A 27,952-nucleotide genomic window follows, 5' to 3' on the forward strand; every position below is an offset into this window, starting at 1 on the left:
TTAAAAAAAAAAAGAACCAAATTATATAAATATATACGAGTACTTGAGCAAAAGCTCAGATAACATACTTGTGTTTAAGTCAGATCTACTGTACTGCCCTCAACTACTAGCACACGATGTCATTACAAAAAAAATCACATCGACCCAATTTAATATCCCGAAGCGAGAAACTTTGCCCAATTATATTCCATTTATCTTCTCAACCACCAACGCTGTTCGTAGTTTCCTTTAAAACCCTGATAGACCGCATCCTTTCCACAGGTCTTGAGACTGGAACCAAGACGCCTCCTGTCGGTGAGTTCTGCCATCAGCAAACATGTGCTTCTCCCACCGGTTGTGCTTCAATCCATAAAAAAACAAGATAAGCTTGAGTTGTTCTGACTGCCGCCAAGAATGTGGTTCGGGAGAGTGAAGACAATTTTGAAAACTTTGAAAAGATAAATTTTCGATTGGGGTTGAAAAAATGGTCGAAACTGAATCTGGCGCACCAATTATAGAAATGGTTGATATCAACAACTATACAAAGCTCAATGTAAAGCATTATTGTAATTTATATACAGGACAGCACCACAATCCAAATGGGCCATCCAACAATGTGACTGATCAGCGCCTGCAGATGCTTGTTTAACATTTTTGAAGAAAACCCTTGAGATTATATAGCAAGGCATTTCAATAAAAAAACTAGAATGACACTCGCTAGAGCGCATACCTCCACCACGTAATGCCTGATCCACAAGAACATATCGGTCCCAATCAACACATTTTTGAGATATCGTGCTACATATCGCTTTTGTCCCAATCACTCAATAGTGAAGAATCACTTTAAAAATTAAATAATTCTTATATCCAGATCCTAATTCGGATCTTCACCAAAATCGAATCATTTCTTCCTTGTCCACCAAGTTTCACCCGAATCCGTCCACAACTTTTTGAGATATCGTGCGATATATCGGTTTTGGCCCAATCTCTCAATGGTGAAGAATCACTTTAAAAATTCTCGTAGTCGGATACGGATCCGGATCCGGATCTTCACCAAAATCCAATATTTCGTCCTTGTCCACAAAATTTCATCTGGATCCGTCCACAACTTTTTGAGATATCCTTCACCTTCGGTGGCGGAGGTAATAAATGAATTAAAAACTGTCCTTACCCAACCACGGACACATGGCACTTCACGAACACAACATGTGAAAGAAATTAAACTTATGATCGGAATGGCACAAAAACGTGGAGGCTCAACATTGCCCTGGGGTTTTTGTAATCCGCATACAAGCTTCGTTACGAGTATAACCAAAAGTCCAGGTCACACTTGAACCACCCATGGACCCGATACCGACCTCTGAACTAGGAACGCAGTGAAATGTATGACCGCACCTAACGTATTAACACTTTAATGGCAAACATTTGCTTTGTTTCATTTCACGTGAATCAGCGTGTTCTCCTTTAGTGTTTTTCAGGAGGCTCAAAGGAGCAGGCTCAAAAAAGGCAGAAGTCTCATTCCGAAACGGAGGAGAGCGATGCAAAACACAGAACTTAAAACGGTCTTTTTTTCACAGATAAAACAATCGCACAGGTTAAAAAAGTATAAAAAGGTCACAGGAAATGCCAGCAGGCCTTCAACGGGCCAAGGCGTGAAGGAGGATGGTGCAACAAGACGGGAAATATGCAGGAGCTTCCTGGAAATGAAACTTGTGAAAATATTTTAATGCATGTTCATTCGTTCACCAAAGGAGATCCATAAAAAGAGAGCACAATGCAATCGGTGTGAAATAAATGATGCCATGCTGGGGGAGGGGGTTGAGAGCCCCGTGTCGGTCGGGTTTTTCCTCATCACAGGGTTCGTGATAGCCATGGCGGCATTGGCGACTTCACTCGATGCTCACGAGTTCCACTTCAAAAATCAACTTTGCATTTGGTGGGATCCTGGCCGTACGGTTAAGGGCAATCGATCGTTAAATTCTGAGGCCTAACAACATCTGTTCTCAATATTATACAAACCATAAACCGAACTGTTACCTGCTCAATGCTCAGCAATCTGTACTGTGGCTCTCTTTTCTACAGACGACAAGGTACACGCAATCAGAATATCAGGTAGATAGATTCTGACCGTCAGTTAAGTAAATACGGAGGAGTCCCATTGAAAGAACTACTCAATAGAAATAATTTCCTTATAATGAGGGACATTTTTGGGGGACACTCCAAATCTAATGAAGGAATTTCAATTCGACACAAGTAATGACATCAGAATTTTTTTGACAAAAATCATTGTAGATTAATTAAATAAAACTATTAAGGGCGGTTTGTTAAGTGCTGTTTTCGCAAATAGGAACTGCAGGTCGAACTGTAAGAGGTCCATCCATCCATTGGGACCATTCTCTGTGCAGAGCGTTGGTGCTGCTTAAGCAGTCTCCTTGGCTGTTGGGCACAATCCTGGATGGGTCGCCACTCTGACGCAGGATACCAGCAAGCTGGCACTCATTCTGCCGACCTCATGAAGGATGACAGGTAGAGTCAACCCCACCTGGTATTACTTCACCAGCTGAGTGGGATTTGAACTCAGGATCCGAGGATCCCAAGCCCGTCACCCTAACCATTAAGCCAACACCAGGCATGGTAAGGGGTAAAGTGTAGAATATTAATTTCTTTGCATGATGAATCCATGGACATCTGACGCTCATGTGACTTGAACGATGGGGGTACCGTTTATTTGGGATCAGGAACTGGATGGGAGTGTCGTGGGGGAACCCGGCTGTAAAATTCAATGCAGTCATTCCACACAATGTATCTGTTCGTTGTGACGAGACGACTATTTTACGCAAAAATAATACTTGCCGAGAGAAATCTGCAACAAACAGTCCATGAAGGATACTTTCCGTCTGGCAGGCCCTTTTTCCCATACGCCCATTCAGACTCGATCTCCAGCCGAGCTTTCTCTCCGTTGCTCATCGTCATCAAAGCCTCGTCCCACTGCAGGGTGACCACAGGAAAAGAGAAGCACACCGACATTGGTTTCAATGGTTCGGTATACAACTCCAGTTTCAAAATAAGAAGGTTCATGATATTTTGGCATGGAGCTGTCAAAGCCCTTTCATTTACGCTGCAGAGATTCAAATACATTACATATGTATATTACAAATATACAGTGGGGTGCAAAAGTATGAGTCCAGTAGGAAATTTATTAATTGAGACACCATAAAATAAACGATAGCGAAGTTGATGGCACAGCATTGCAAATCCCCACGCTTCCAACGTAAAGGAAATTTGAAAGATGGCAAGAGGTCCCAGCAGGAATTTTGAAAAAAAAACAACCAAGTTGGATTGTTTTTGGATAATTTTTTTTTAAATCACTGCATAGTACTTAAGTCGTTGTAGCTATGTGAAAAGTAATACTAAATTATCCATGGCCCCATTCCTCAATGGGTGTAGGGAAGTGTTTTCAGCCCACACACAAAAAAATGGAAACAAACAAAAAAAAACAAAAAACAATTTGATTTCTTCAAAATGCCAACAGGATTAGAACAGCGCCGGGCAACGCTGGGTACCCGTCCCTGCTAGTGCTTCTTAAAACTAAAAAAAACAACAACTAACGAACCAAATCAAACCATTGCGTGTTACCTAAGGGTACCCCAAGTATGGTTTCTGTCTGTGTAGCATATCTGGGGAGGGAGTTCAGGGGAAGGGGAATACCCCAATTCTCTCAAAGTTAATGTGTATTGTATAGTGCCATCTGGTATTACAAATCATCTTCGTGTATTATAGAAAGTTGGAGAAAAAAAGCAAAAACAACAACAACAACAAAAAAAAAACATAGCAATATGCATTAGAATATCCAGGCAGATGGAAGATGACCTCGGGCAAATTATAGAGTTAACAGAGCAAAACAAGGGCATGACAAGGGCAAAACCGGTCGGTGCACACGCTGATGTCTCGCCTCGAGAGACGGCAGTACTTAGAGCTCAATTTGGTCAATTGCACGTCTGGGCGCCATCGTGAGCGATCCTATTTCAAACGTGGGCTAATCCCACACTATTTATCAGGATTGTTACTTAATTTAACGATTTCCCACAGAGATGTCCAATATACCGAATCGAGTGATGTATGAGAGGTGGAGGACGGAGAAGGAACGCCCAACTTGTGAAATAAGGTTTTATTGCATAAAAGGACACGGGCAAGAAACACTGAAATGGACAGACCCAGACACACAAGAGAAAGATAATGAATGATGATAATAAAGAACAAAGAAACTCTTGTATATTGCTTGTATTACAATAAAACAAACCCCTCGGAGGTCCCAGAGACACACTCACACAGAAACCAGGCAAGGCTTTTTAAAACGAGCTTCCAGTCGATAGAAGAACAGCAAGGAGAGGCACAGATATGGCCCATACTATCCATAGATTACAGAGTATGCCGCTCCTCCAAACCTCAAGTGTTTTCCTCCTCCTCTTTCCTCTCATGTGACCACTGGTCCAGCGGCAGGAAGATGCCGTCCCAATCAAGTGATGCCCTGTGGCTCTGGCCAATAGCAATGCTTCTTTTTGCCGGTGGATCCAGCCAATAGAAAGCCACATTGCTGTCACAGAGGGATGATCCGACAGGGGACCATACCCCAGGTGATGACACGGACGGCACTGGCCATGGGTTCGCACGGATGCCGGAGAGAGGCATAGAAGGAAGCAATCCTTGCATATGACATGCTGGTCGCAACCTCATATAAATGACCCTCTTAGAGATCCCTTCACCTGGGCGTTGTCATTGCCAGTTTGGACAGGAAGCACAGATCACACAATGCCCTTAGCTTAGACACCTTTCTAGCACAAACAATACTGCCTTCCAACAGCGTACAAGAACAGGACGACTTAACCTAAACATGAAGTCCATGATAAACGTGAAAATGATCTATTTACATGAGCCCATGGTCCATGATAAGGCCTTACATTTTAATAACTGTCCTGTATCCCACACACATAATAATATGTTTATACTATATATAGTAGCGTGAACACACCCCCCCCCCACTGCCCTCCACTCAAAAGTACTTATTCAATGTTAGCTGAAGCTAGCACTTCATAGATGACTGGTCACAGGCCAAGATCTAAACAGGCATCATTAATTGAATTAAGTGATAAATAAGGTAATCCTCCAAGGGTTCTCAATCAATGAGCCAAATGGTTGGCACAACAAAAATGGCAGGAATCACGAGGCACATCACTACTCTTTGGGAAATAAATAACTTAATTGAAAACGAGAATGATGGCACAAAATACTGGACATAAGGACAGAGAGAAAACACAATTACTTCGCAAACAAGAAAACTAACCCCCTCTCTATGGTGCCACACACACACAACTACCAATCAAAATGAACCGGGTGAGTGAGGGGAAAACAGCACATAGTGTCAAGCTCCAGGCTGTTGTATGCAGTGCTCCCTCCAGGTAGAATGGCAGGAGAATGAAGGCAGGCAGGCTCACGAGGGCAAGTCGTTCCAACAGCCAACGATAAAAATGGCAAGAAAGAATGTCCCAGCATGCAGATCACCAGGAGAGAGAGGGGGGAGAGAGAGAGAGAGTGAGAGTGAGAGTGAGAGTGAGAGTGAGAGTGAGAGTGAGAGTGAGAGTGAGAGTGAGAGTGAGAGTGAGAGTGAGAGTGAGAGAGAGAGAGAGAGAGAGAGAGAGAGAGATAGAAGAGGTGGAAAAGGAAGATTGAGGGGCTCGGCAAGCACACACTTTTTGCAGTAGCTCCACCACTCAACCTAGCCAGTCCCAACTGATCGCACAACGTTGATGCCTCATCCTGCATGTGAAACACCAAGAGGACAGTTTGTAGCTGGGCCAAGATTCAAACTCAGGCCCGACACGTCAGAGGCAAGGGTGCATACGTCATCCATCCATCCATCCATTGGGGACCATACTCTGTGCAGAGCATTGGTGCTGCCTAAGCAGTCTCCTAAGCTATTGGGCACAATCCTGGACGGGTCACCACTCCGACACAGGATACCAGCAAGCTGTGGCACTAATTTTGCCGACCTCAGAAGGATGACAGGCAGAGTCAACCCCACCTTCAACTACCGAGTAAATAATATCGCAATTATGAACTCGAAAGGGTTCCTGTGTTTATTTATACATTTTCTTGCATCATGATTCAGAACTATAAAGGTTAGAGTGTTTAAGTTTCTTTTTTTTTTCTTTCTTCCATCAAAGCTCAGAAATTAGTCACTTTTGTACGGTTGTAATTTGGCCACTCCTTTCATACTATTTATGCCTGTTTTTGTAATAAATGGCAGGACTGCATGAGGCAGTCCTAATATGAGAAGTCCTGATCCTGATCCTGATCTCAGATATGAGAACATCAAAAAGGTCAATGCACTTTCAACATCAATTAACTGTTAAATCTTCATAAATAAAGGTAAAGGCCATTTCACCCTTGATACCTGTTCCATGTTCACCTTACAGCACTTCCAATGAATGCAGGGATGGCACATTATACAGATAATGCCATGTAAGGAATCTGACCAAGGATTGACCACACAATAGCCTACCACCATTTAATGGATACCTAGGGTTTTGGTAATTATATAGGATGCACCACTTAAAATACTCATGGGAGAACCAGCTATATGTCTTCATTGGAAGGAAGACGTGCTCTGAAATGCAACCACACCAGCACAATCTTCCACAACATTCCTCACTTACAAACAAGTGGGAAGCTTTGTCCATCACCGTAAATTGTTCTGCACAGCTTTGAATTAATTTGGATTGATGAGCTCATTCTTTCAGCCTTTGCATACTGTTGCACAATCTTCCTGAATTAAACAGCAATTAGCCAATCTTTAGCAATCTCAAAAGGTTGGCAGGTTAACCCCAATGGGCTCTAACCCGAACTGGAAATCAAAGGAAAACTTGCTGGTTTTGCCGGGCAGTGGATGTTTTCCTTAAGGCATAGGGTGAAAACACTTGCTCTGGTTTGTGAAAATTATCACACTTACCCCCTTGATGACCTTTCCCACCCCTACTTTAAAGGTCAAAGGCTTCGCGCTCTTGCCTTTCCTGCCACCTGCAATGCAAACAACAAATATTACACATTATCTAGTGGAGGTTGAAGACCACCCCCCCTCCCCCTCCTTCCCCCATAAGCCTGGTGTGCTGTTCATGAATATTTAAATAATTCATCATGGATGATCATGCATATAAATAAATTATGACAATAAGAGAAGTAATAATAAACAGGCAAACCATCCAGCAAGTGAGGTGGTGTTTCATCTGAGTGATCAATTAAAAATATATTAATTGTTTATTAACAGGAAACCACCAATAAACAACAAAGTATCAACAATAAAGGAGGGACTGGTAAAACAATAAAAAGAAACCTCATCTCATGAACCTTTTATTGACTCATGAGCAGAAGCCCGTGGTAAAAATACCACGGTATAAAGAAACAAAAGAAAGGAAGCCTTTTTATTCCTGTGCTGGTTGAAAGAGCTCAAAAATAGGTTATATATTTCTTAAGAGCAAATAATAAATTTTTTTCAGGAGCGATCAAGACAGCGGTCTGTTGCGTATACACCACCAAGGTTCAATTTTTTTTTTTTTGTCTGCTTGAAAAAGATGAAAAATTTTCCCGTACATTTTGATTAATTCCCAGTGAGTGGTTTGAAAAAAAATACAAGCTTACGAGCTGATTGTCCATGCTGAGTTCACAAGACAAAGAAAAGTAATGGAATGGAATGAAAAAAGTTGTGGGAAGAGCCAGGAAATTTAAATTTAAACTATAAGGACACTCTTCGACATCGCTAGGTATGCCTCCACCCATATTATTCCATCATTATACACACGTTTACCACCAAGTTTGATTTCAATCCCTGAACCCAGATTCAAAATATTAAATAATTCTGGCTGCCAGAGCATGCGTCCGATCAGGTTGAAATTTAAAACATATGTTCCCCATGGCTACAAGATCATAACTGTGAAGTTTCACTTCGATTGATGAAATGGTTCAAGAGAAACCATTTCAAAAAGATTTTTGTTAAATCCAAAATGGCTGCCAGACCATGTTACCCATTAATTATTTGTGAACACCCAGGTATCCCCAAGGCTTGGAAAACATGTGGGTGAAGTTTCCCATTGATCTGTCGAGCCGTTCTGGAGAAGGAGATTTTGAAAGGTTTATTCGAAAAATCATACCTGCCAAACCATGTAACCAATGACGTCATAGTTGGAGAACATTTTGTTCCTCATGGATAGGCGATCATACCTGAAAAGTTTTGCCTAGATCTGTTCAGCTATTTTGGATTTTTTTTGACGTTAAAAAAATAATGTTGCCAAACCAAGTGACCGATGATGTCATCAATTTTTTCCTCCACACAATTTAACCCGAAATGACCCTCAAAAATTTTCATACTGATCGGATAAAGCGTTTGACGTATGCAATTATGATGTCACAATGAAGCCACCTATGACATCATCAAACATCACACTTATTTCCCATGGGGAGTACTTGACGTGTGCCAAGTTTCAATTTCTTCCATGGCATGATTTCGGAGATACAAAGGTCCAATTTTTTTTTCCGTTTTTCCAACATGGCTGACACACCACGTGACGTATAACATCATAATTATCATTAAAATATTCTACACGAGTTGGAGCACCTGTCATTCAGATAAGTGGTTGCAGAGAAAACAGAGAAGATTTTCACAGCCAGACATACAGATGCACAATCCGAAAACATAAAGCCTCCGGCGACTTCCTCAACAGAGGCATAAAAACATTTGCCAGCTCTTCCATCAAAGGACAATTTGTCGGGGGAATTTTTTTTGCGAGAATTTTTTGTGAGTTTTCTCCTCATTAAATAAATGCAAGTGTATGATAAAAAAATAGGATCGCCTGCCCTGAAGCTCACCTGGATCAGGAGCAAGTCACTCAACTCCCCCCCCCCACAGACCCCTTTGACCCATAATTTTTTTAAGGCCAGGAAAAAACTTTGGTATATTAAGGGTGATGAAGGTTGTGCTGAAGTTTCATTGAAATTCTGTGTGTAGTTTGGAGAAGAGAGCAAATACCATTTTTTTTTGGAGGGGGGTCAAAACCCCCCCGAAAAACCCTCTTAATAAGCACGGATTTTGAAGCGGTTAATAAACCTTTGTAAGGCATCAGATATGAAGCTTGTGGTCAAGTATCATCAAAACAATGTGTTTGGTTCAAGCGATAATGACTAAAGTGTTTCTGGACTAACTGACTGACTGATTCACTCACCTACGGACACTGCTCGATCACATAAGCTCACCTGATTAAAGTCCAGGTGAGCTAAAAATGATATTGACAGCAAAGAAAACAAAACGCAAATTATGAGGATTTAGTGAATCCCAAAGCCGTAGGCCTGCAATTATGGAGGTATTAAGAGTTGGAGATGAACTACGTTTTACATGCATAAGGTAGGGGGCAGATGGGGTCGGTGGAAATAAAAAAAACATTTCCATTTTATCCATACATTACATGTCGATGGTACCTCATAATCACCAAGTCTACAAAGGGGGAGAATAAAACTCCGGTAAAGACAGTATTGGAAGTACAATTAATCATTATAATCATCCACAGGGCCTGAGTCTAAGTTGCAGAGTTCACCTGCTCTGTACACCAAAACTCTATATTAGAGACGCACCGGCAGGAAGGTTGGAGTCGAAGACAGTGCCATCTTCCAACATGCCTTTGTACCAGCAGGCAACAGTGTCGCCACGCTGTGGGTAGCTCAACTTGTCACCGCGTTTCAGCACCGACTTGCTATACTTGGGCGGCTCCTGCGGCAGAGGAGCATCGGGAGGAAGCAGTGTGCCTATCAGCTACCCAAGGCAAAACAATCCAGCACTGATAAATTGGCTCCTCAATTTGCAAGGCCAGACTTACCCACTGACATAAAGCTGTGAATACACACCTCAACAACAGGAGGGGCTGCAGTGGCAACGGTGCTTTTGGAATCTGCTGCTGGCTTCTTCCCTACGCCCTTGCTCGGTTTTGACTGGACATTATCTGCCTTATCATCCTTAAATTTCTGAATCAGGATGTGAGGGCCACGGCAAGGTAATCAAAGCCAGGTAAATTAAACTGCATGATAACAGCACCAAAGAAGCACACAAGTTAAAATGATAAATTCTCACCTGCGACAAAGGATAATATCATATTTTTAATAGTGTGAGATGGGAACACGTTTGTGTCATCTTTTAATTCTCAGAGGTCGGTTCTGTGTTGTGGTGCGATTTGCTTTGTACTTACAGTCACCAAATATGAGAAGCAGTGATACAATTCTCGGCTGTTTGCAGAAGTGGACAATAACTGATTCCAAAATGATTTTTATTTTTGTATGTATTGTTGTGGAAATGATCCTTAGGGGTTAAATATTCTTTAGTATAACAGCAAGTACAGTAAGACCCCGACAGTAGCGGGGAATACATTTCTGAAAAATGGCACAAATGTCTGGGCATTGTTTCAAATGGGGAAAAAGGGGATAGTTTTCTTTATTTTTTTTATTTTTACATGGGCTAGGCCCATGGAAGAGCTATGACACAGAACAAATCAGGACACAACATCATAAAGGGAACAGCAGGAGAAAGTTGAAACGCCAACAGTCGGGCAAAGGGAGAAAATAGATGGAGATGGACAAACAAAGGATGCAGGTAACAATGAGGGTTAAGAGGGAGAAAGCATTCCAAGTGACTACCTCATGAAGCTGGTTGAGAGAATGCCAAGGGTGTGCAAAGCTGTCACAAAGGCAAAGGGTGGTGACTTTGAAGAATCCAAAATATAAAATATAGTTTGATTTGTTTAACACTTTTTTGGTTTCTACATAATTCCATATGTGTTATTTCATAGTTTTAATGTCTTCATTATTATTCTACAATGTAGAAAATAGTAAAAATAAAGAAAAACCCTTGAATGTATAAGTGTGTCCAAATTTTTGACTGGTACTGTACATACATACATATATATATATATATATATATATATATATATATATATATATATATATATATATATATATATATATATATATATATATATATATATATATACCGTATTTTCACGACTATAAGGCGCATATAAACGTCTTAGATTTTTGTCAAAATGTGCGACGCGCCCTATAGTGCAGTGCGCCCTTTGTGTGTATAAAAGAACAGGTATGTGCGGTATGCAGAACATTGCTGTTTTAACAACCCCGAAAATGGCAAAGAGACACGCTTATGAAGCTCAGTTTAAACTGAAGGCGATCAGCTATGCGGAGGAACATGGGAATCGAGCCGCGGCGAGGAATTTCCAGATCAACGAGTCGATGGTTCGAAAGTGGAGGAAGCTGGAAAACGAGCTGCGACAGGTGAAGAAGACGCAGCTGAGTTTCCGTGGAAACAAGGCGAGGTGGCCAGAGTTGGAGGAAAGACTTGAGCAGTGGATCGTTGAGCAAAGAGCAAGTGGGAGGAGCGTTTCGACGGTCACGATCCGACTGAAGGCAGTATCGATAGCGGAGGAAATGAAAATCGAACATTTCCACGGAGGTCCGTCTTGGTGCTTTCGCTTCATGAAACGGTGCCATTTTTCCATCCGGACCAGGACTACGATAGCGCAGCAACGTCCGGCGGATTATCAAGAAATGATGGAAAACTTCCGCTCCTACTGCAGCAAGCACATCTGCGACAAACGGATCCAGCCGAGCCATCGGCGTGAACCGGCCGTTCAAAGTGAGGCTGCGAGCGGCGTGGGAGCGGTGGATGACCGAAGGAGAGCACAGCTTCACAAAGGGTGGAAGGCAGTGCCGGGCGAGTTACGCCACAGTTTGCCACTGGATTGTTGATGCCTGGGCTAACGTGTCTGCTGGCACTGTTGTCCGAGCTTTCGCTAAAGCCGGCATCATTTCGGAGGAGCCGCACGGTGCAGAAAGTGACTCTGACGGCGAGGAAGGTGGACCTGCTAGGTTGGGTTTAGCGCAGTTCGATTCCGAAACAGAGGATGAGGATTTCGATGGATTTGATTAAAGACTATTACCGGTATTTGATTGTTTTAGTATTTTTGTAACTAATACTTTAATAAAGCACAACCAAACTCAATTTTGCTCCCGATCTATTTTTAAATACGCACACTTGTGTGCTTGTGTGAGTGTGTTGTTGTACGGCGGACGTACGTAGTAGAGGATATTCATATAAAACCTGCCCTACTGGCACCCTGCCCTACTGGCACCCTGCCCTACTCACCAAACTCTCTGCCCATGGTATTCAAGGCCATCTCCACTCATGGCTCGCAGACTTCCTCTCCTGTCGCAGTCAACGTGTGGCCCTAAATGGAGTTCTTTCATCCCCTCTTCCTGTGCAGGCTGGAGTTCCTCAAGGTAGCGTTCTGGGCCCTGTTCTTTTTTCTGGTTTTCATCAATGATCTCTCGGACTCTCTGGAAAATCCTCTATTTCTCTTTGCCGATGACTCAACCCTCTGCCGTACCATCTGTCATCCCTCAGACCGGCAAGCAGCAGCTTCTTCGCTCACTGCAGATCTGGATAAAATCACAAACTGGTCCAACACGTGGAACATGTCTTTCAATCCAGACAAATCTCACACTCTCACTATGTCTCTTCGAAAGGACCGTTTACAAAACCCCCATCCACTTTCTCAACAATCCTCTGGAAGAAGTCTTTTCTTTCAAGCTTCTGGGTCTCACTATCTGCCATGACCTTTCCTGGGAAAGTCACATTTCCAACCTTGCCTCAAAAGCCAGTCGCCGACTGGGAATCCTCCGTCGTGCAAAGTCCTTCCTCGGCCCTCTTGAGCTCCTGACCACTTACAAAGCTTTTGTCCGTAGCCTGATGGAGTACTGCTCTCCCCTCTGGGCTGGTGCTCCTGCCTCCCACCTTTCTCGACTTCACGCTGTCGAAACCAGGGCTTTTAAGATCATTGGCATCTCCCGCAATGAAGCTGAGTCTTTGGGCCTCTCACTCAATCACCGCAGGTTGGTCGGTGGTCTTTCTGTCTTCTACCGACTCCTCTCCAGCCTTGCCCCCCCTGCTCTCTCTGCGATTTGTCCCAACCACATTTCCACAGGGCGCTCAAGGTCCGCCAACAACCCCTTCTGGTAAAACTACCAAAATCACGAATCACTGCTCATCTTCACTCTTTCATTCCTCTTTTTCCCGCCTTTGGAATAAACTTCTCACTCTATTCTTTCCCATTCTTCCCTTCAGGCTTTCAAAACAGCTGTTCACCACCACCTCTTATCTTCCCCCATCCAAATCCTCGATCTTTTCTACCCCCGATAATCCACCCAAGCCCACTTCCTTCAATTCTCCTGCTTTCCTTCCTGAAAGTCCCTTTAATGTCCATCTTCCCCTCGCCATGTTCCCCGTCCCATCCCCATCCCACTCCCTTCCACAGTTCACCTAATGTGTCTGTTCCCCACTGTTTTGTCCCTTCCACTCCCGCCCCTCTTGTCTCATGCCTCCTTGCTGTGAGTTGTGTGTTAGCTCTCATACGAGCCTCGACCAAGGTATACAAAACAAAAAAAAAACAAAAAAAAAAAAAAAAAAAAACCCGCGCCCTATCGTGAGGAGCGCCTTATGTGTGTGTCAAATACAGGAACGGCACACACAACTTAGACTGCGCCTTTTGGCACGGTGCGCCTTTTGGTCGTGAAAATACGGTATATACATATATACATATATATATATATATATATATATATATATATATATATATATATATATATACACGAGGTGAATGCACCCGGCATATCCCGGGTTCTTTTTGAATGAATTAAATCTTCTGTACATCGGTCTGATGTACAGAATATATATATATATATATATATATATATATATATATATATATATATATATATATATATATATATATATAGAGTGAATGCACCCGGCATATCCCGGGTTCTTTTTGAATGAATTAAATCTTCTGTACATCGGTCTGATGTACAGAATATATATATATATATATATATATATATATATATATATATATATATATATGTATATATATTTGTATATATATGTATATATATATATATATATATATATAATGTATATATATATATATATATATATATATATATATATATATATATATATATATATATATATATATATATATATATATATATATATATATATATATATATATATATATATATATATATATATATATATATATATATATATATATATATATATATATATATATATATATATATATATATATATATATATATATATATATATATATATATATATATATATATATATATATATATATATATATATATATATATATATATATATATATATATATATATATATATATATATATATATATATATATATATATATATATATATATATATATATGTATATATATATATATGTATATATATATCTATATATAAATATATATATATGTCTATATCTATCTATTTATATGTATATATATACATATATATACATATTTATATGTATATATATATGTATATATATATATTTATATGTATATATATATATATATATATATATATATATATATATATATATATATATATATATACATATATATATATACATGCATACACACACACCGGGCGTAGTGGCGTGCGCCTGTAATCCGGCTACTCGGAGGCTTGGGTTGGATGATCGCTTGAGGACGGGGGCTCTGCACTGGGCCGCGTTATGAGAGGGTGTAGAGCAGTCCAGAATCATGGTGAAACCCAATCCTTATCCCTGTGTCGTAAGAGGCGACCAGGGTTGCGTCAGGAAGGGCATCCGGCGTAAAACCTGTGCCAAATCAGAATGCGGATCATAACAGATGATCTGCTGTGGCGACCCCTAACGGGAGCAGCCGAAAGAAGAACAACAACATGCATACACACACACACAGATGTGTATATACTGTATATATCTGATCCGTTCCATGGATGCGAGTGCCACGTAGAGGTAACGGAAATTGGAAATATTGCTTCAAGCATAAATACCGTTTCTTGTTTCATTTTACAAATGACGTAGAAAAACGCCATGATCTCTGGCTCATCCTGCTTGCCCAAATGGTTTCATGTGGTGGCTCTGAGGTATAACCTGTTGAAGGTAGAGATTGGTCGCGGTTTTGTACAGCTTGAGTTCCTGGCATCACGTGGGATTTGGTTTCTCGGCCAAAGATAAGATCTATCCAGTGATTGCCACCGTCACGTCACTTGCCCGGTGCAGAGATCTCAATCCGCACGGTAACGTGGCCTTGCACGCGAGGATTCGGCAAGAGGTCTCTGAGGCAGGGGACTGACATGGTCACTGAGCGACTCACCGGATTTGAATCGGGCAACCGGGTCAGTTTGGGGTGACCGTTACATTGGTGTCAGGAGTGGTTGATAAATGGGGGGGAAGAGTAAAGAAATGTAGATGCTACTTTTCTTGTGAGAATATCGATCACATGCCATTTCTGCAGTTTGTTGTCTCGCTGCCATATTGATATTATCTACTGTCTCTTGTCTGTTTGAGGGCTGGCAGGGTGGCCTGAAGGTAAGCACACTCGCCTCGAGGCTGGGTTTGAATCCCAACCCAGCTATAAACTGCAAGCTTCGCATTGAATGGATGGGGCACCCAGTTTAGCGTCCATCCGAGGGATGGCATACACATATAGGAATCACCGTGGCTGTGAAACACCCAGCTTATAGCTGGGTCGGCATTCAAACAATGCTTGGAGGCGAGTGTGATTTACTATGGGTCATGCTCCAGTTCTGTTGATTAATTATCCCGATGCTTTAAAAAAAACAAAAAAACAGGGGTTATTGTAATCGGCTGTGTCTGTCTGTCTGTCTGTCTGTCTGTCTGTCTGTCATACTCTCTCCTCCGAAACAGTTGTGCAGAAATTCAAAAAACTTGGTGGTTATGATCACCACATAGCAAGAAGGTGGGAGAGCAGTATCATATTTACCCCCCTCCTTCCACCCCTCTCTGTGGCCCTGGGATGGGGTCAAAAGGTCAAATACCAAAACACCAATTAAGGCCACATTTTAAAACTTTTTTAATGACACTTTGTATATGCAGTCACTATTGAGCTGGGGGGGGGGGAGGGGGGATGCATGAATTACGTAACACTTTTTTGGATTTGACCCCCGGTTCATGCCCCAAGGGGTGGGGACTTAGTATCACAGGGGTCAAAATAAAATATTTTTTAAAATTAAAATTTGATATTGGGTCATTCCTGGTGTAACTTCTTGACCTCTTTCAACTTTGCTTTTGGTGGAAAGCGTGGGAATTTGCAATGGTGCTCCATCGACTTTGCTCCAGTTTTTTTCTTTTCTTTTTCTGTATACCATGTTGAGGCTCGTGTAAGAGCTTATACACAGAAACATATAACAAGGCAAGAGACAAGAGAGGCGGGAGAGTGAAGCACAAAATATTGGGGAACAAAGACAATCGGAGATCTGTGGAAGGGAGAGGGATTGGGTGGGGTACATGGGTTAAACAAGATGGTACTACAGGGACTTTCAGAAAGGAAAACATGGAATTTGAACGAGGTTGGTTTGGGGTGGATTAACGGGGGTAGAAAAGATCAAGATTTTGTTTTGGATGAGGGAAGATATGAGATGGTGGTGAACAACTGTTTTGAAGACCTGGAGGGAGGAGTGGGATTGAAGAGAGTGTGGGAGTTTGTTCCAGAGGCAGAAAAAAAGAGGGATGAAAGAGTGAAGGTGAGCAGTGATTGTTGATTTTGGCAGTTTCACCAGAAGGAGGTTTTTGGAGGACCTTGAGCGCCCTGCAGAAATATATGAGGGACAGATTACAGACAGAGCGGGGGGGGGGGGGGGGGTGAGGCTGGAGATGAGACAGTGGAAGATTGAAAGACCATTGACCTGCCTGCGGTGAGAGAATGAAAGACTCAAGAACTCAGCCTCATCGCGAGAGATACCAATGATCCTAAAAGCCTTGGTTTCCACAGCGTGAAGTTGAGCTAGGTGTGAGGTAGGAGTACCACCCCAGAGGGGACAGCAGTACTCCATCAGACTGTGGATGAAAGCTTTGTGAGAGGTTATTAGCTCAGGCGTGCCAAGGAAGGACTTTACACAGCGTCGGATGCCCAGTCGGCGACTGGCTTTGAAAGCAAGCTTTGGTGGATGGTACAACACACATATACAAGAGGTGGAAGAGGAGGGGAAACCTGAGCCAGAAGTATTCCTGGGGGTGTGGAGGAGTGAGGGCAGTGCATGGAGAGGGAGGAATAGAGTTTTTGATAAAGACAGCAACTCCTCCACCAGGACGATCATACGGGAGGTCTATCATACGGGAGGAGGGAGTAACCAGTGAGAGATACTAAGGAGTCAGCGATGTCTTGAAGGAGGAAAGTTTCTGTTAAGCAGATTATGTCTGGTTTGTCATTGGCAACCGGTATGGAAAGGTCAGTCAGGTTAGAGCGAAGGCCCCGGATATTTGAGGTCCACACTGTTAAGGAAGAGGGAGCAGAGGAGGTTTTGGGTGCAGGGGAAGGGAGGGGGACAGTAATGAGAGGGAGGAGAGGTGGAGGTAGTGAGAGTTGTTGACAGTTGATGACAGATTGAAGAAGAGCTGGAGGAGAGGGTCGGATGGGTAGGAGGACAACGGGCAAGGTGGTGAAGAGGTGAGTAGTAGTGGGGAGTAATAAGAGAGGGGGCAAAGGGAAGTGGGAGATTTGAGGAGGTGGAGGAATGAGCTGGAAGAGAGAGAGAGAGAGAGAGAGAGAGAGAGAGAGAGAGAGAGAGAGAGAGAGAGAGAGAGAGAGAGAGAGAGAGGGAGAGAGGGAGAGAGGGAGAGAGGGAGAGAGAGAGAGAGAGAGAGAGAGAGAGAGAGAGAGAGAGAGAGAGAGAGAGAGAGAGAGAGAGAGAGAGAGAGAGAGAGAGAGAGAGAGAGAGAGAGAGAGAGAGAGAGAGAGAGAGAGAGAGAGAGAGAGAGAGAGAGAGAGAGACATCTTTGAGAAGGGGGAGATTTGAAAGGGAGGGGTGAGGGGGAAGAATTGAGGGAGAAAGGTGTGGGGGAGCTTTTGAGAAAGGCGAGGGGGAAGCTTGGAGGGAAAGAGAGAGAAGTTTGCTTTGAAGAGGGAGAAGGCAGTTGATTTGTGAGGGAGAGGTGAGAGGGAAGCTTTGAGGGAGAGGGGAGAGGAGGAGAGCAGGCATGGCAATGGGGGATGAGGAAGGAGGGAGGGGTGGGGAGAGGGGAAAGATGAGACTGGGTAGAGGTATTGTGGAGATGGGAACAGGTGGAGGAAGGAACAAAAAATGAGGGGGTGGGAAGAGGGAGACATGTGATGAGATTTCAAGGGGTAGGAACAGGGGGAGGCAGCTTTGAGAAGGGGGAGTGAGGGTGGAGATTTGAAGGGGAGGGGTGAGGGAAGAGATTTGAAGGGGAAGGGGGACATTTGGGGGAAGAGGGGAGCGTGAGAGGGGAGAATTGAGGGAGAAAGGTGTGGGGGGGATCTTTTGGGAAGGGTGAGGGGGAAGCTTGTGGGGGAGGTGGGGAGAGAGTGAAGTTTGTTTTGAAGAGGGAGGAAGTGGTTGAATTGACAGGGAGGGGTGAGAGGGAAGCTTTGAGAGGGAGGGGAGATGATGAGAGCAGGCATGGCCATGGGGGAGGAAGAAGAAGGGAGGGTTGGGGAGGGGGAAAGGTAGTAGTATGGTAGAGGTGGGAGCGGGCGGGGGGAGGGACAAGATTTGAGGGGGTGGAAAGAGGAGGAGATGTGATGAGAGGAAAGAGAGAGCATGTTTGAGATCTTGAGGAGTGTGCTGAATGAAAGTGTGAGACATTTGTTTGGTTGAAATAGAGAACAGAGAGGTTTGAAAACCATACAGTTTGGGATACCAGAGGAGGAGCTGTTAGCAACTCAAAGGACAGTGGAGAGATGTTAGGATGGGGGGCAAGATGGGAGGGGTAAGGAGGGTGTATAACAGGGAAGGAGTTAGGAAGAGGTAGATTTAAGGAGGTGGGATGAATTTGCACTGAAGTTGGAAAAACAGAATGATTAATAATGGACGATGAACAAGCGTTGCAAAATGGGATAATTTAAATTTGTCAGTCAGAGATTCATTTAAATACATAGTAAGATGGATGGAGTGCAGAAGAATTGACAGAGTGGAGAAAGGAAGCGTTGTAACAGATGGAATTTGTAGACACGGGATGAAAAGAAAGGTCGAATTGACCACAAGATTTTGAAGAAGAAGAAGAGGAAGAGAGAGAAGAACCACACAGAATGGAAGTTGAAGCATTGTAAGAGACTGTTTTTTTTGGGGGGGGGGTTTTGAAGATGAAGATGAAGAAGAAGAAGAAGAAGAAGAAGAAGAAGAAGAAGAAGAAGAAGAAGAAGAAGAAGAAGAAGAAGAAGAAGAAGAACCACACAGAATGGAAGTTGAAGCATTGTAAGAGACTGGTTTTTTGGGGGGGTTTTTTTGAAGATGAAGAAGAAGAAGAAGAAGAAGAAGAAGAAGAAGAAGAAGAAGAAGCACACAGAATGGAAGTTGAAGCATTGTCAGAGACTGTTTTTTTTTTTGGGGGGGGGGGTTTTGAAGATGAAGAAGACGAAGAAGAAGAAGAACCACACAGAATGGAAGTTGAAGCACTGGAAGAGACTGGTTTTTTTGGGGGTTTTTTTGAAGATGAAGAAGAAGAAGAAGAAGAAGAAGAATAAGAAGAAGAACCACACAGAATGGAAGTTGAAGCATTGTCAGAGACTGTTTTTTTTTGAAGATGAAGAAGATGAAGAAGAAGAAGAAGACGAACCACTCAGAATGGAAGTTGAAGCATTGTAAGAGACTGTTTTTTTTTGGGGGGTGGGGGTTTGAAGATGAAGAAGAAGAAGAAGAAGAAGAAGAACCACTCAGAATGGAAGTTGAAGCATTGTAAGAGACTGTTTGTTTTGAGCGTTTTTTTGAAGATGAAGAAGAAGAAAAAGAAGAAGAAGAAGAACCACACAAAATGGAAGTTGAAGCATTGTAAGAGACTGTTTTTTTTTGGGGGGGGGGTTTTGAATATGAAGAAGAAGAATAAGAAGAAGAAGAAGAAGAAGAAGAATAAGAAGAAGAAGAAGAAGAAGAAGAAGAAGAAGAAGAAGAAGAAGAACCACACAGAATGGAAGTTGAAGCATTGTAAGAGACTGTTTGTTTTTTTTGAAGATTTGGGAAGAGGAGGGAAGAGTGAAGGAAAAGTTTGAAGAAAAGGTCATGAAAGTCTGTGGTGAAAACCTTCATGATCAGAGTGGGATTGGCAGGGAGAGGGTTGAGAAGGAAGAAGAAGAGTCGGTACACGACGTCACGTGGTTACGTGGGGTATAAAATGAGAAGGGGAAATATTTTTTGTTGTATTTTTTTTATATTTTAAGACATGAAACAGAGGGTATGGTTTGGAGGGATAGGAAGGGGGTGGAGGGAAAAGTGGAGAAAACAAAAGCTGAGGGTAATAAGGAGAAAATACAAATAAACACGATCGTGCACACGAACAGGAAGGAGGGTAGGCCTTAGGGAACCCGATATGACAAGACCGACGAAAACTCACCAAATTAGCACTAGTTTTGAAGCAAAACCAAACTAGGAACACTGAGGAACAGTAAACACTGAGGCAACAAAATAAGTCAAAACATGACAAACAACGACCGGAAACTTATCTTTGAGAAAGTCTATCTTGGTTTGATTCTCATTTGTGTTGATTCGTGATGACGCAGTTCTTCCTAAACATATGTTCTGTAGTCCCACCACATGGGGGAAGTATTCAATGCGAGATAGATATGAGAATGAGAATGTCGATGGTCGAGCACAAGCCAGTTGATGATGTAACAACAGAGTGGCACTCCAATGCATTGTTTGCGTGATCGCCATATTATTTGATCGGCAAACTTTTATCATCCCCATGCTTTTTGGAAAAAAAAAAAACTGGCGGGATATTGTAATCGGCTACATTCATCCGTCACGCCATCTTCTCCTAAAGGGTTGGGCAGAAATTCACCAAACTTGGTAGTTGTGATCAACACAGGGCACGGAGGTGCAAGAGCAGTGCAGTTTTGGTGCCGCGCACCGGGGCAGGCAGGGTCGAAAGGTCAAGTACTGAAAAATGCAATCACGGGCACATTATAAAATTAAATTTTTCATATGTGGTCAACATCGGGGGACACGTGAAATAAGTAATGATTTTTTTTGGATTCGATCCTGGTTCATTCCCAAGAGGGTGGGGACTTTGGGTCACAGGGGTCAAAATTGGAAAAAAGTTTTCACCCAAAACTTGATGTTGGGCCATTCCCGGTGGAACGTTTTGCCATTTTTAAACTTTGCTTTAGGTGGGAAGCATGGGGATTTGTGATGGCGCTCCATAGACTTCGCTCTAGTATTTATTTTACTTTTATCTTTTTTGGCAAGCTTTTATTTTATTGGCAAGTAACATCCCAAATGGCTAACCAACAACCAACGTATTGTTTTTCTCGAACTGCTGGATTATCACGTGCTGGTCAACTGTCAACAATAAACATTGGTGGGAACACTCATCCATGCGCCAGGTCAAACGAGAGCTTTGTATTTTTAATCAAAAGAAAATTGCCAAGTCTAATTTGGGCATGTCATACTTTAATTAGGTCCTGGCAATTCATCCAAATAAAACCAGTAATTCAAAGGATAACTGTCAACAACTTCAACAGACCACCCGGACAAGCGAGGTGTTGCAAGACCGCTTTAAAATTAGGGTTTGCAAGTCAAATAATCCATTGCTTTTGGCAATTATGAAAACACGGCGAAAATAAAACACGGGTGGAATCGCGGCCGTGCCCACCTAACACCATTGCTATGATGGGTCAATCTCAGCTCACCTGATTCTTGAGTAGAAGCTCATATGATTTAACCAGGTGGTCCTTGGTGGATGTTTTAGCCACGTTTTTTAAACTGCCGAGTAACTTCTGCTCCTCGAGGAACTGCCAAAGGAAACACGCCGATCCGAGAAACCGTCAAAAGTGCACGATTAATATCACATCATCAAATGCGATCACGGTTTTAAATCACAATAACATCGGAATCGCGATGAGCATAACACAATTAATTAAATATTAAGTTGGCCACAGTACAGACTTAAAGGGCCACTCATTCAAAAGCTGAACTTTTGACGGAAAGCTGAATAGCTGAACGGAAAAGCTAGCCGAATGTTTCCTCTCGTACTTTGATCAGCTCAAGGACGACAGTTTGTAACCGGAACCCATTGCCGAAACAACGCAGTGTGGGACCCGACATCACTGAACTACCCTGACTCAGCAATTGTGCAAAAGTTTGATGCAATGGAGGTGACTTGCACTGTTAAATTCCAGGTAAAGAAACACCTGTCTCTGCCATTTACTTTTTCTATGCGTGTTGTGTGTTCCTGCATAACCCTGAACAAGTTGCTACCTCGTTGCTGGATGCTATAAAAACAGTCCTCATTCAAGGGCAGAAATTTAAAAGGCAAGTGATAAGGCACGCAAAAGGCCTTCCATTACACCTTTCTATGCAAGATGTAGGCTCATGGAAGAGCAATGCGAGGCAGGGTACAACGGGCGAGGTACTTACAGTGGGGCCACATTTGGACACAAGGAAATTAACAGACAAGAGAAGAGAGAGGGAGGACAGGGGAGAGAAACACAGTAACCTGCAAAGAAGAAACTTCAATATGGTGGAGACGACATACCCCTGGCTGTGAAGCACCAATTCGAGATTTATAGTTCGACTAAGAATCGAACCCAGACAAGGCTGCTCAACGACTAGCAATACACAACCCTGTCGGACTAGTAGACAATGGACAAACAATGCTAAGAGAATCCAAACACGAGAATAATTAGGCTGAAAGGTATCTACAGTGATAGAAACACGAGAACATGATAACCAAAAACGAAACTGGATGCCTTTAACTACAATCTCACCTTTCCATCCTCCCTTCCCACTCTCTAACGAGTTTTATTTCTATATGCACGTCTCTCTTGAAATAAATAAATAAAAAAGTCAAAATATAATACATGCCTCCACGGTCCCTGGACCACATTGATACCTGTCTATGAAGTGCTCGTGCTGGCAGGAGAGCCGAGAGGGACACACACTCACCTCTAAGTTGGCTGTCTCATTTGAATCCTGACCCAACTACAAATTGCCATCCTGGTGTTTTGCATGCAGGGCTGGGCATCAATGTATGCGCCGTCCCTCGGATGTACGTTAAACTGGGTGTCCCATCTGCCGGCATTAGTTGGTGGGCGTTAAAGATCCCAGGGCGTCCACTAAGAGTCGGTGAGATATTGCCGGCCCCCTGAACAAGTTCCACATCCCTTCCCCAACTGCTGGGAAGGCAATGGCAGAGCACCTCCTGGTATAACCCTTGCGACGAAACTGCTTCGGCGCAGTACGAACGCTCAGTTAGGAGTATGGTACTGTTAGTGCAGCTCATTATCATGAACTGCTTGAATTGCAATGTACAGCACTTCAATGAGTGTATGACATGGGCGTGATGGACTGAGGCCATTTATTGTGCACATTTCTGCAGTGCTGTTCATACACAATATGGTGGATGTGAAAAGTAATGGCTGCTATTGTTTATCTTCAAAAGAGGGAAAGACAGATGCTAACATCAATCTTTATTCCACCATAGTGCGTATAATTTATTTCTCAATATAATAATCACCACTGTGGTCCACACGTTTCTGCCAACGTTCATGTTGTTTTGGGACACCATCACCATAGAACTGTGTTAACCGGGGCTTCACAGCGGTCTTGAAATCATCATCGGAAGAAAAATGTTCTCCCAAAGGTGTGACTTAAGTTTGGGGAAGAGATGAAAATCTGACGAAGCCATGTTGGAGCTGGTGATCCCTTGTGGCGGTACTTCATTGACCATTTGTTACGATCAGGATCGCAATGGTGCACCCAACTCTCATATCCCGTGATCCCAACTCTCATCTCCAGTCAGTCATCCCAACTCTCATTTCCGGTCATCCCACCTTTCATCTCCAGTCAGTCATCCCAACTCTCATATCCAGTGATCCCAACTCTCATCTCTTGTCAGTCATCCCAACTCTCATATCCAGTGATCCCAACTCTCATCTCCAGTCAGTCATCCCAACTCTCATTTCCGGTCATCCCAACTTTCATCTCCATTCAGTCATCCCAACTCTCATCTCCAGTGATCCCAACTCTCATCTCCAGTCAATCATCCCAATTCTCATCTCCAGTGATCCCAACTCTCATCTCCAGTCAGTCATCCCAACTCTCATCTCCAGTCAGTCATTCCAACTCTCATCTCTTGTCAGTCATCCCAACTCTCACCTGCAGTCAGTCATCCCAACTTTCATATCCAGTCATGTCATCTCCAGTCAGTCATCCCAACTTCCATATCCAGTCATGTTATCTCCAGTCAGTCATCCCAACTCTCACCTCCAGTGATCCCAACTCTCATCTTGTCAGTCATCACAACTCTCATCTCCAGTCATCCCAACTCTCATCTCGTCAGTCATCCCAACTCATTTCTCGTCAGTTATCCTTTCACTCACCTGCAGTCAGTGATCCCAACTCTCATCTCCAGTCAGTCATCCCAACTCTCATATCCAGTGATCCCAACTCTCATCTCTTGTCAGTCATCCTAACTCTCACCTGCAGTCAGTCATCCCAACTTTCATATCCAGTCATGTCATCTCCAGTCAGTCATCCCAACTTCCATATCCAGTCATGTTATCTCCAGTCAGTCATCCCAACTCCCACCTCCAGTGATCCCAACTCTCATCTCGTCAGTCATCACAACTCTCATCTCCAGTCATCCCAACTCTCATCTCGTCAGTCATCCCAACTCTCATCTCGTCAGTCATCCCAACTCATTTCTCGTCAGTTATCCTTTCACTCACCTGCAGTCAGTCATCCCAACTCTCACCTCCAGTGAGTCATCCCAATTCTCTCACCTCCAGTCAGTCACCCCAACTATCATCTCCAAGCAGTCATCCCAATTCTCTCACCTCCAGTCAGTCACCCCAACTATCATCTCCAAGCAGTCATCCCAACTCTCACCTGCAGTCAGTCATCCCAACTTTCATATCCAGTCATGTTATCTCCAATCAGTCATCCCAACTTCTCACCTCCAGTCAGTCATCCCAACCTCTCACCTCCAATCAGTCACCCCAACTATCATCTCCAAGCAGTCATCCCAACTCTCACCTGCAGTCAGTCATCCCAACTTTCATATCCAGTCATGTCATCTCCAGTCAGTCATCCTAACTTCCATATCCAGTCATGTTATCTCCAGTCAGTCATCCCAACTCTCACCTCCAGTGATCCCAACTCTCATCTCGTCAGTTATCACAACTCTCATCTCCAGTCATCCCAACTCTCATCTCCAGTCATCCCAACTCTCATCTCGTCAGTCATCCCAACTCATTTCTCGTCAGTTATCCTTTCACTCACCTGCAGTCAGTCATCCCAACTCTCACCTCCAGTGATCCCAACTCTCATCTCGTCAGTCATCACAACTCTCATCTCCAGTCATCCCAACTCTCATCTCGTCAGTCATCCCAACTCATTTCTCGTCAGTTATCCTTTCACTCACCTGCAGTCAGTCATCCCAACTCTCACCTCCAGTCAGTCATCCCAATTCTATCACCTAAATCAATAATCCCAATTCTCTCACCTCCAGTCAGTCACCCCAACTATCATCTCCAGTCATTCATCCCAACTCTCACCTGCAGTCAGTCATCCCAACTCTCATTTCTAGTCAGTTATCCTTTCACTCACCTGCAGTCAGTCATCCCAACTCTCACCTCCAGTCAGTCATCCCAATTCTATCACCTAAATCAATAATCCCAATTCTCTCACCTCCAGTCAGTCACCCCAACTATCATCTCCAGTCATTCATCCCAACTCTCACCTGCAGTCAGTCATCCCAACTCTCATTTTTAGTCAGTTATCCTTTCACTCACCTGCAGTCAGTCATCCCAACTCTCACATCCAGTCAGTCATCCCAATTCTATCACCTACAATCAATAATCCCAATTCTCTCACCTCCAGTCAGTCATCCTAACCTCACACCTCCAGTCAGTCATCCCAACTCTCACCTGCAGTCAGTCATCCCAACCTCTCACCTCCAGTCAGTTATCTCAACCTCTCACCTCCAGTCAGTCATCCCAACCTCTCACCTCCAGTCAGTCATCCCAACCTCTCACCTCCAGTCAGTCATCCCAACCTCTCACCTCCAGTCAGTCATCCTAACCTCTCACCTTCAGCACTTTACGCTTCACAGCACTGATAACGTCGTGCTGCCCTCTAAAATCCTGACTAACGCAGCACTGAGACATCGAGTTTCCGAATCAAGAAATTTCACACCCGGTGAGTGGCAGGAAAAAAAAAAAAAACCGAATGTGCAAACTGCGCTTTGTTTCATTCGAATATCTTTATCTATTTTGGGCCCTCCTCGTGCCTTCCCACTTGCTTTGAGGCACAACTTCTGTCACGTGAAAAATGAATGATTGAGCCAAATAGGGCTTGGAGGTCATTATACAGTGTTCGCTGAATGATTGGAAGGACCATTACCATAGAATACTCCCACCTCCCCCCCCCCAAAAAAAAAATCTTTAGGCGGTGTATAAGCATCAGGTATACTAAAGTGCTCATTTATTTTTCTCCATTTTCATCAACTACATGAAAGTCCCATTCATAATTAAGGGCAATTTCCCCTGTCGCTATTATTTATTCTGCGGCTTAAAAAATTAAAATTAAAATTAAAAAATAATAAAAATAAAAATAAAATCCTCCATCGGTTTGGACGTGCTTTTCAAACTCGACGACCTTTCTCACAGATCGACCCTCCTTCCTCGGCTCACGTCTGCCTGCCTCCGAGTACCTGATGCGACGCCTGCTGTTGAAGTAGTTGTATGATCTCTTTCTTGCTCACACGGTCTCCCTGGAGATCCTGAACCGACCACGGACCTTTCTTTGCCGCCATTGATGTCTGAGGAAAGGAGCGATCCTTACTAATGGCATGCGAGTTCTCGCTCCACCCCCGCGTACCGCTATTGGGTTAGGGATCATCTACATAATACGTACGCATCGAGGTTTGAAATGAGGTTCAGCACAGATAAATTGATAGAATGGAAAGAAAGTAACAGAGGAGAGGAGGAGAAAAGGAAGGGTCGAGTAGGGTTATGGATTCGATTTGAGGTGGGGGTGGGTTGTGGATGGGTTGTTGAAGGGGTTCTTCTTCTTCTTGTTTCGTTTCCAACACAAGGCTGCGGGGTTTCCTCATTGGCTGAGGGCATTGCAGTGCCGCTGATGCAGTGCCCCTGCGGGTTAGGGGAGGAATTTGTTCATGATGCCGGCGATAGCTTGCCTCCTCTTCACGAAGGACGCCGTGGGATTTTTAACGTCCATCAACTCATACCGGCAGACGAGATGATGCTGAGTTTATCATCCATGTAAAGATACACACATTGATGATGTTATCTAAAATAAAACTACACCCCCACCTCCCACCTTCTCCCGCCAAAAATTCCCCTCTCGTGGGGCAACTCAGCTAAATAGAGCATAAGAATTGTGTATTTTGTGAGGAAAGCACCAAATTTGGCACACGAGTAGCCTATCATATTATGAACAGATTTGGATATTGGGCCATCTCAAATTCAGCCGCTGATGGCTGTGGCAGCCATTTTCCACTGCCATCAAAATTTTTGAGATGGCCCAATATCCAAATCTGTTCATAATATGATAGGCTACTAGTGTGCCAAATTTGGTGATTTCCTCACAAAATGCACAATTCTTATGCGAAGTTGCCCCACTACTCTCCTTTTAGTACACTATGATATGTAATTTCATAGGATTTTTGTGCCAAAATTGATTTTTTTTGCAGTTTTGTCAACTATAGGGGGTAAATTAACAGAAAAATTCGGGGTTGAATTTTTTCGTGAACTTTTAGGGTATTTGGGGCGGCCATTTTAGAGGGGTGACC

At 43.2% G+C, this 27,952-nt stretch overlaps 1 protein-coding gene and 1 long non-coding RNA gene across 4 annotated transcripts in view; one reads left to right on the plus strand and one right to left on the minus strand.

Annotated features, from left to right (window-relative positions):
• The window catches only part of LOC147033175 (uncharacterized), a 388,661-nt gene that overhangs the window by 166,992 nt on the left and 193,717 nt on the right, over positions 1 to 27,952 (plus strand). The gene's annotated exons all lie outside the window — the stretch shown is intronic.
• On the minus strand, positions 1,684 to 27,140 carry FKBP3 (FKBP prolyl isomerase 3). Of its 3 annotated transcripts, none has more exons than XM_085871302.1 (7): positions 26,852 to 27,140; positions 21,828 to 21,929; positions 9,925 to 10,041; positions 9,655 to 9,790; positions 6,986 to 7,053; positions 2,870 to 2,967; positions 1,684 to 1,923 (listed from the first exon to the last, which is right to left on the minus strand). In XM_085871302.1, the coding sequence occupies exons 1-7, from the start codon at positions 26,951 to 26,953 to the stop codon at positions 1,869 to 1,871; spliced, it is 678 nt and encodes a 225-aa protein (XP_085727428.1). In that variant the 5' UTR covers positions 26,954 to 27,140; the 3' UTR covers positions 1,684 to 1,868. The 3 variants fall into 3 exon arrangements, with proteins under 3 accessions (XP_085727428.1, XP_085727426.1, XP_085727427.1); XM_085871300.1 differs by lacking the exon at positions 1,684 to 1,923 and adding an exon at positions 1,930 to 2,055 and having other exon boundaries at positions 2,833 to 2,967; XM_085871301.1 differs by lacking the exon at positions 1,684 to 1,923 and adding an exon at positions 2,006 to 2,102.

The sequence above is a fragment of the Eptatretus burgeri genome, chromosome 2 (genome assembly GCF_056783735.1).
Source record: "Eptatretus burgeri isolate ZD-2024b chromosome 2, Ebu_testis_v1, whole genome shotgun sequence".
Classification (NCBI taxonomy): Eukaryota; Metazoa; Chordata; class Myxini; order Myxiniformes; family Myxinidae; genus Eptatretus; species Eptatretus burgeri.

Coding starts and splice junctions, on each gene's coding strand:
- FKBP3 (XM_085871300.1), bottom strand. CDS start 26,953: ATGGCGGCAAAGAAAGGTCCGTGGTCGGTTCAGGATCTCCAGGGAGAC. Junction 10,042..21,827: donor AGCTTCTACTCAAGAATCAG/GTGAGCTGAGAT, acceptor ATCCTGATTCAG/AAATTTAAGGATGATAAGGC. Junction 7,054..9,654: donor CGACTCCAACCTTCCTGCCG/GTGCGTCTCTAA, acceptor TTTGCATTGCAG/GTGGCAGGAAAGGCAAGAGC.